This window comes from Oncorhynchus gorbuscha, linkage group LG17 (genome assembly GCF_021184085.1).
Source record: "Oncorhynchus gorbuscha isolate QuinsamMale2020 ecotype Even-year linkage group LG17, OgorEven_v1.0, whole genome shotgun sequence".
In the NCBI taxonomy this organism is placed as follows: Eukaryota; Metazoa; Chordata; class Actinopteri; order Salmoniformes; family Salmonidae; genus Oncorhynchus; species Oncorhynchus gorbuscha.
Window position 1 is genome coordinate 18,358,400 of NC_060189.1, and position 9,916 is coordinate 18,368,315.

Below are 9,916 nucleotides of genomic sequence, written 5' to 3' on the forward strand. Positions count from 1 at the left end.
CATCATTATCATGCCACACTAGTATGTATCTTACAGCACTGTCAACACAAGGTATGAACAAGTTCACTGCTTTACACAATATACTCTAGTATGAGAGACATTTTTGCCAGCTCTGAAAACACATTTTCTCTAACACAGTAGATGATAGCATCCTAAAAAAAATACCCACTCTACACCACCCACCACACACTCAAAGGTGAACCTCACCTTCAGGATATCAGTATACAGCAGCACTGTTTCCATCCTCCAGTACTGTGATTTATAATACAGACGCAGTCTTTTCAACTCTGTTTGCACAATCCACCAGTACCCATGTCATTTTGTTCTCTTTGTGTCCTCCAAAGTCATTGATTGGATCCTTATGGTGGACTGGCAATGAACAGGTATTTTTTTTTGCAAGAACAGAGCAGTCCTCTGAAAGTAGAAATGGATCCCATTTGACAGTCTGTCGTCAGGTCGTCATGTACTTGAGTGTGTTTTTCTCCAAATATCAAATGGCTGCCTGGCTCAGTGACTATCTGAAATAAGATCACAGTCACAGTGTGTGCATAGATACAGTGCATTCAGAAAGTATTCAGACCCCTTGACTTTTTCCACATTTTGTTACGTTACAGCCTTATTCTAAACTTGATTCAATTACATTCTTTACTCATCAATCTACACACAATACCCCATAATGACAAAGTGAAAACAGGTTTTTTGAAAATGTTGCTAATTTATTGCAAATAAAATACAGAAATACCTTATTGACTTAAATATTCAGACCCTTTGCTATGTGTCTCAAAATTGAGCTCATGTGCATCCTGTTTCCATTGATCATCCTTGATGTTTCAACAACTTGATCGGAGTCCACCTTCGGTCAATTCAATTAATTGGAGATCATTTGGAAAGGCACACACCGGTCTATATAAGGTCCCACAGTTGACAGTGCATGTCAGAGCAAAAACCAAGCCATGAGGTCAAAGGAATTGTCCAATTAGCTCTGAGACAGGATTGTGTCGAGGCACAGATCTGGGGCAGGGTATCAAAAAATGTCTGCAGCATTGAAGGTCCCCAAGAACACAGTGGCTTCCGTCATTCTTAAATGGAAGAAATCCTTCTTAGACCTGGCTGCCAGGCCAAACTGAGCAATCGGGGGAAAGGGTCTTGGTCAGGGAGGTGACCAAGTACCCGATGGTCACTCTGACAGAGCTCCAGAGTTCCTCTGTGGAGATGGGAGAACCTTCCAGAAGGACAACCATCGCTACAGCACTCCACCAATAAGGCATTTATGGTAGAGTGGCCAGACGGAAGCCACTCCTCAGTAAAAGGTACATGACAGCTCGCTTGGAGTTTTCCAAATGCGCCTAAAGGACTCTGACCATGAAACAAGATCCTCTGGTCTGATGAACCCAAGATTGAACTCTCTGGCCTGAATGCCAAGCATCATGTCTGGAGGAAACCTGGCATCATCGCTACGGTGAAGCATTGTGGTGGCAGCATCATTCTGTGTGCATGTTTTTTAACGGCAGGGACTGGGATACTAGTCAGGATCGAGGGAAAGATGAATGGAGCAAATTACAGAGAGGTTCTTGATGAAAACCTGCTCCAGAGCGCTCAGGTCCTCAGACTGGGGTGAGGGTTCATCTTACAACAGGACAACGACCCTAAGCACACAGCCAAGACAATGCAGGAGTGGCTTCGGGACAAGTCTCTGGATATCTTTGAGTGGCCCAGCCAGAGCCCTGACTTGAATCCGATCGAACATCTCCGGAGAGAACTGAAAATAGCTGTGCAGTGACGCTCCACATACAACCTGACAGAGCTTGAGATGATATGCAGAGAAGAATGGGGGAAACTCCCCAAATACATGTGTGCCAAGCTTGTAGCATCCTTCCCAACAAGACTCAAGGCTGTAATCACTGCCAAAGCTTCAACAAAGTACAGAGTAAAGGGTCCGAATAATCCAGTTATTTTTATTTTTTATATATATACATTTGCAAAAATGTCTAAAAACCTGTTTTTGCTTTGTCATTATGGGGTATTGTGTGTAGATTGATGAGGGGGAAAAAACATTTAATGCATTTTAGAATAAGGCTGTTACGTAACGAAATGTGGAAAATGTCAAGGGTTTTTCTCGTTCCGACTAGCAAATGAACGCGGCAAAATGTTAAGCAATCTGTGTGACAACTTCTGTTTGACGTCATTGGTAGTAAAGCTCGCCTCAATCACCACGACGGGTCAAATAGTTGGGAATGTAATAATCAAACAGACCAGAGTCTGAGGATCTTCATCAGAGACAGCTGTGTTGTGAATAGTGTTAAATGTAAATGTAGTCATAATCTCTCTTCTATCTGTAGCTGGTCTTTAATATTACTACAACAGCTCCATTTTTTTAAATTAGACTTTTGGGGGTTGATCCTGTATATTGTCAGTTGCAGCTGTTAGCCTCCTATAATCAGTTCTACTGTAGTAAATGGAATACTGTACAGCCAGCCTGTTGTTATACGGTTTTGGGAGGTTTGTCCTGTGATGTTGTCATGAAGGTTTTATATCCAGCTAGTTACAGTTGTCCACTTTTCCTCTCTGACCCTGTACAGTATTTTGAAGATACCGTCCAGTCGACTGTTTAGATTTCAATTTGAATTATTTCAAGCTGGACTCTGCCATGGAGTAATTATTTTTACATTGTGTGTGTGTGTGTGTGTGTGTTGTGGTCACCAGTAATGACTAGCCTACAGGAACACATTACAGTCTCCTTTTAAAAATGTAATAAACAGTTCTATCATTATCTGAGTTCTGCCCATTGTTTATAAGCCCTAGACTGTGTGTACATAGTTGAGTATTTTAGTGGCCTCATCCATTATTACCATAAGGTTTTGTACTTTGCTCTCACCAGATGCACCCCTACATACTGTGGGAACAAACTACAGGAACACAGACAGACTGACTACATACTATTTGTGTATTTAGAGAGTTTCCGAAGTCCGACAGAGAGCTGTGAGACGTGTGTTTAAGTGAACTAGTTTTCTCAGCAGTCTTTAGTGTCTATTGCAGACCTCCTGCAATCTGGCTTGTTTCAGGAAACCTATAAAATACTTACTAGCCACAACAAAGTACAACACATGGGAGTTCCATAATATTTGATAACTAATTTAAGCAGTCTAATGTAATGTATTGCATTACAGCAAGGGACATCATCATTTGCCTGACAACTCAAACTGAATTCTTCCTCTGATCTATCGTTCGCTACATACTTCAGTCTGAGACTGCCATCATTTAAGTTGTTTGTGTTGATGTCAAAATGAAGGGGTGTTGTACAGAACAAAGTCAAAAGCGATTGGATAATCTCTAACCAATCAGAGTCACAGCAAATAAAGAATTTTTGAAACGCTGCTTTACCCACATGTGTTCTGGCTCTGGCCCAACCCATTGGTTTATGGGACCAATCGGACAGTCTAGAATGGATTTTCATTCTAGAAATCGCCGGGGAGTTACTCGGATCCAGACTCATTGCGGAGAAGAAAATAACTTCCGTGGGCGTAGCGTTTGGCTAGAGCAATGAGTGTGGGTAGCCAGGCAACACCATTGTATCATGGCTTTGTTGCACAGTAAACCTTACTAAATCTTGGCATATGTCCCATCATGCATGCTTTAGTTGCATATTCAATAGTGCTTCAATATTTGAATAGGCAATTTAGTCAAGTCTTGCATAAACCTAAGGGATCACTTTGTGGTTGTTTGTGGAAAAGCAAGAGTACACTTTCATTCAGCACAGCATGCTTTGAATGTCCAGTCAGTAACTTACCCTACACCTAGCCTTCTGAGAAACTCAGCCCAACCAGTTCTGAGGTTGAGCAGTAGAATTGGCTTTTAACAGAGATGTGAATGATAAGCCTGTCTGGATGACTTATTTACTTAATAAGAGGCATCAACCACAGAGGAAGTTTCTCTGAACGAGAGACCTTAGACCAGCGACTTGAAATACTTCCTCCTCTAGGCCAAGGCTGTGTGCACATCACATTACGGTCTGACTTCGTCTGATGACAGCGATGGGTTAATGTCCTATCTACAGCATCTCTCTGTCATGGGACTCTGTTTTCCTTCTGTCATCTCTTCCAGTGGACCATTCAACTGATCCAACCCTCACTGTATCACCCTCACCTGGTTCTCTTCAACCACGGTCTAAACTGGCAGTCTAAACTGGCGGCCTGCACTGGCTAAACATGTGCATGTGATTTGTCAGGGCAAGTTCAGATTTCTCTCCGTGGAGGGAGTTATATTGTTTGCCCCTGCAAGCCTGGGTTTGGCTTTCCACAATGTTCCACCTTGGCACTTATTTAGTTGTTGGCAGCTGCTGTCAGATTGATTGACTAGGCCAGAGAATGTGCTGTTTCTGCAGAGCCTGCTGACTGTAGTGCCATTCAAGCTGTTTGGCTGAAAGAAGATGGGACGATCAATACCTGTTTAGAGTGGAGGGTGATGGATGCAGTGACTTTATATTCTCTGCATCGCTACATTCTTGAGATACTTGAGTAGTATTGTTCAGGCTAAAGAGGTGACTCCAGATGTACCCCGACATACTGTGGCAACAAACTACAGGAACACAGACAGAATAACTACATACTATTTGTGTATTTAGGGGGTTTCAGAAGTCCAGCAGAGAGCTGTGAGAATGTGTTAATTAGTTTTGTCTGAGACCCTATTGCAGACCTCAGGAAACACAGGTTCAGAGAAGGAGTTCACAGTTGCCGGAGGGGGTTCACAGTTGATGGCATAGAATTGAGAGAGATTGAGTGTGAAATGTCCTCAGTGTTCAAGGTGGGGTTGTTCTTCTACTCATGCTAGCTCATGTTGGAACGATTCCTTGTAAATCCTTTGATTGTACTGAGGAATTTCTCACAGATATTTTGCAAAACTGTGGTCTCTTTGGCTGTAATTGGGTTTTAGTTATGTCCAATTGAATTTCACAGTGATTATTCAAACACATGCTTTGGTGATTACTTACAGTACCTCCTCTGCCCTTCCTTAACCCTTTACAGAGTTGGGTTTGGTTGATTTTAATTTGGAAACACGTTCTGAAAACCTTCCAAAAACCACCCTCCAAATACAGTTTGTTCTCACACTGTGTCTTTGATGTTCTCTAGACCAGTGTTTCCCCAACTCTGGTCCTCGAGAACCCCTGGCCCCAACAGCACACATTTTTGTTGTAGCCCCGGACAAAAATACCTGATTCAACCTGTCAAGGGCTTGACGATTAGTTGCCAAGTAGAATCAGGTGTGCTTGTCCGGGGCCACAACCAAAAAATATATACTGTTGGGGGTACGTTCGGACCGGAGTTTGAACACTTCCCAACACTCTTCTAAAAAAAAAAGGGTTCCAAAAGGGTTCTTCGGCTTTCCACATAGGATAACCCTTTTTGGTTCCAGGCAGAGCCCTTTTGGGTTCCATATAGAACACTCTGTAGAAAGGAACCCAAAAGCGTTCTACCTGGAACCAAAAAGGGTTCTTCAAATGGTTCTCCAATTGGGACAGCCGAAGAACCCTTTTAGGTTCTACATAAGAGTGTAGAAGATGTGAGTGCAGGAGAGGAGTGTCCAGATCGGCGGCTTTGTCTGGCCTGACCTAAATACCCAGCCATGTGGACACTAATGGGGATAAACATGCAGAGCCAGGAAACAACACCTCCAGCCCCTTCATCACCACGTTGGCCCTGGGACGGCCTGGAGACAGAGGCCTGGAGACAGAGGCCTGGAGACAGAGGCCTGGAGACAGAGGCCTGGAGACAGAGGCCTGGAGACAGAGGCCTGGAGACAGAGGCCTGGAGACAGAGGCCTGGAGACAGAGGCCTGGAGACTGTAGTGCTGTAGCCTCTCTGTCTCTGGTTCCAGACTTTGGCCTGATATGAACCATCTCTTAGTGAGATAGGATCAGAGTTTTATATCTAACCCACCCTACTGCTAGTGTAATATCAGTGTAGTGTACTGTAGGTTGTATGTTTTTTATCTGAACCCCATGCTGTAATTCAACTTGCTAGTTGTGGGGGATAATTGCAGATCAAAGCAGACCTCTGGTGTGGGATCTGGAACAGGCCCGGGCTGTGTTGATGCTGGTTCAGGTTTATTTTGGTTTGGCCTATGGGTGGAAACTTCAAATATTATGAAAGGAGTATGTTGAGAAATGCACCCCAGTGTGTGTGTTTCTGGTAACCGGGGGCCCTCATTACAAGCACATGTGCGGCAATGGGTTATGCTGCTCTGTTCTCTGCTGGGTGAGTAGCACTGTAGACTCAGGACTGATGTTCCTCAGAGGGGTGATCTCTGGAGGAGCTAGGGGTCGGGCAGAGAGATCAGCGGCTGATTTGGCCAAAGCCCTGGGGGATTATGGGAGGGCGAGGTCTTAGCTGCGCAGCTCTTACTGCAGTGTATGATGGGTAATGCCACTCACAACTGGAGCCTTGACAGACTTTCTCAAGCAGTCATACCATACTCCGTCTGTTATCACGGTTTTGTCAAAATGCATTTGCATGAACAATTATTGGCATTTAACATGTTAAGGTTATTCTGGACATTTTCTGTTCACTCTTTGCAATGCTGCTTGTTGCCATAGTAATGCTTATTGAGGATGATGTTAACAAGTACCAAGTTCCACACAAATCACTAAACAACACAATTTATCACGTCCTCTAAAAGGTGCTGTTAGCGTAACAATTACTGCGTTTACAGTATCAAGTGATATTTCATACTGAATTTGTGACGAGGAAGACCGGACACACACAGTCCTTTCTGTCCCAGCCTGCATCAGGCTTTCTGAATAGAACCACAGTTGCTTGCTTAATTACGACATTACGGTTCACTCATTCTCCATTTACATAACACTTTTGTGTTTGTTTGTTTGACCCAAAGAGGACTATAATGGTGGTCTTTTTGGTGAAAAGAGCTGTTATTATTTTTGCTCCTCTTTCGGTTGCCCTGGAGACCATTGGCTGTTAAGTGTTATTGCTGTAGTAACCTCCCCACACACTAAGCAGAAATACCTCCCTCCATGTTACTGTCCCTCGACTCGCTGGAAGGGGCACATTAACTGTGTTCATTCTCATTTATAGGAGACTTCTGAATGTAAATACCTACTTATCTCCTACTGTGAATGTAAATAACTACTTATCTCCTACTGTGAATGTAAATAACTACTTATCTCCTACTGTGAATGTAAATACCTACTTATCTCATACTGTGTTTAAGCTTGACCCCAGAAATCATTAAGGTCGACCATTAACTATCAACCTTTTTTTCCATAACTTGAAAAAGCCCACTGTTCCAAACGTTTTGTGCAATACTGTAGCCCCCTGGATTACTGCTCCAAACTGCTCTCTACAACAGAATTTAACACAAACTCTGCAGAATCAGTATTGATGTGTTGGTTCTATTCTGTCCATAGGGAACCAGAGGGTCTCAGTCAGCAGTCTACTGGTGTGCCATGGTCTGCTGCTGGTGGGGACCAACCTGGGGGTGACAGTGGCCCTCTCTGTCCCCAGACTACAGGGAATCCCCAAGGTCACAGGTGGGTGCATCTTCCCTGAAGATTATTCCAGATTATATTTAAAACTCCCAATGAGGAATTATATGGCAAACCATCCATTTGGTGTCATAGTTTTGGGGTAAAGGAAGGGATTTGGGTACCAAGTGCATTAAGGACTTTATCAATGTAACTGGAGCACAACATGGGTTAATGGGCCTTAGTGATTATCATTCAGGTTCCAGCTGCCTTGATATTTTAGTGGTGCCTTTCTCACAATGATACTGTCTTTTAATTGATATGACTCAAAGCTAGTTTCCATGTGCCTCTGGTCTACAGAATTCTTAGTCTCTGGAGGCTACTGCCAAAAGTGGGCAATTTGAAACACATATGTAGTTACAAACAGTATTTTCCAGTAAATTTAGTAATGTGTGTCTGGATATTTGGCTGTCGTAGGACGGGGCATGGTATCCTTCCACGCCCACCATGGCCCAGTAAAGTTCCTCACCATGGCAGCAGCGGTGTGCAACCGGCCCTCTGGCAGCCCAGGCCACAGCCTACCTAGCCAGCCAGGAGGCACCAAGGACGGGGAGAAGGCCCAGGCCTCCCCACCTCCAACCCCAGGCTCCACACCCACTCTAGCTCCCACCCAGGGCCGGGGAGTGTGGCTGGGGGAGGCAGGCTGCACTTCCATGGCCCTCCAGGACTCCCTGTCCTCCTCCTGTGGCTCCCTGGCTCTGTCCCAGGGCTCTCTGGAGCACGGGCTCGAGGACGGGGCCATCTATGACCTGGTCAATGATCCGGCCCACCACCAGAGGGGCAGGAGGGTCCAGAGGGTGGACGTCAGCTCTCTGCTGGTGGTTTCAGGGGGGCTGGGTCACCACAGGGTCAACAGGAAGACCAAACAGTCCCGTCAGGAGGAGACGGTGTCCAACATCATGGTGTGGCAGATCCCTCTACTCAACATGTGAGAGAGACCAGAGAGTAGAGAGTAACTAGTTCAGTGTAACAAGGTGAGTGGGGCCATAGTCACTGTAGTATTCAATAGTGTTAATGGTTTAATAACCATAATCCTGTCATGTCTCTCCATAATCCTCCTCATTCTCTTATTCTCTCACCTTGTCCCCAAAGACTGAGGATGCTGCAGTTCCTACTTGATATCAGTGACAAGGATATCCATTAATTCCCATGGTTGTCTGGACTTTGGGATCAATCAACTCAACTATGTGTCTTATAATGAGAAATACTCCAGAGGGCATCACATGAATAATAGCAAGAGTTTCTGATATCTTCTACCCAGTGACCTTCTGTTCATGTGGGACATTCCTATTGGGTAATGGGTACAAATGGATCAATACACTTTAACCACTTAATAATGGCCCCTGACTTGAATCCAATGAAGAGTACCTGAATATGTAGAAAAACCACTGGAATGTCCCTAATGTCATTCATATTATGTCATTTTGAGAGAGGACCGATGAAATGTTACTTGTTATAACATGGCTAATATTTTGTGTGACTGAGACGTGCCTGATCACCAGAGTGTTGATGGCACAATAATTGTATCCGGGCTAATCACATAGATAGACATCAGACATTCCCATTTTCCTACGTAGACAGAATTTGAGGAAAGCCAGGCAAAAATGTCTACTCCGACACTTCCACTGTTAGGAACAAGCATTATTTGGGGCCAAAGCCTTCTCATGATCATATCCACTGGCCGTGCTATGTTCTATGAATTGGGTCTGTTAATAGATATGTTTACTTGTTTGTTATTGGGTCAGGGAGAGATCATTTGTCCGCAATGGTGCCCATATTTCATTGGTACACTGAAGCTTAAAGTGTGCTTATATTGTCATCAAGTGGCTACGGAGGGTGAGTGGTTGCTGATATGAGGTATGATGGGACTTCCTGGCTGGCCAGGTTTCCAGTAGATCCTAAATGGAGGGAGAGTCTAACTGTTACCAGATGAAAAGAAGGGGTTGTTACTTGCTCAAATACATTTGTCACTAAAGGATATTTAAAAAAATGTAACTAAAGCTTTATACTTTTGTGCCATTTTGTATGTACTTCTGTTGTGTATATTAACACTATACATGTTTTATTCAGCAGCCTTGTGTATGATTTATTTCATGTATGCATACTCAGCCTGCTCACTTTATTTCAACCAAAACGTTGCACTAGTTCAAAAATGCTACCAGTAATGTATAGCCTCTGGTATTTGGTCCAATACCAAGCTGTAAGAACAACTATCCACGCTTACCATCAAGCACTACACAGCGGATTCAAATAACCAACTCATCACAGCGGATTCAAATAACCAACTCATCACAGCGGATTCAAATAACCAACTCATCACAGCGGATTCAAATAACCAACTCATCACAGCGGATTCAAATAACCAACTCATCACAGCGGATT

At 43.9% G+C, this 9,916-nt stretch overlaps 1 protein-coding gene across 1 annotated transcript in view; it reads left to right on the forward strand.

The window, feature by feature from the left end:
- Window positions 1–9,603, forward strand: part of LOC124002195 (rho guanine nucleotide exchange factor 10-like) — a gene marked incomplete in the record, with an annotated part of 78,952 nt that extends 69,349 nt beyond the window's left edge. Inside the window, 3 exon segments of the mRNA XM_046309538.1 lie at window positions 7,418–7,540; window positions 7,952–8,508; window positions 8,627–9,603. Of these exon segments, the coding sequence (XP_046165494.1) occupies window positions 7,418–7,540; window positions 7,952–8,466 (638 nt within the window).
- Between the last annotated feature and the right edge of the window lie 313 nt (window positions 9,604–9,916).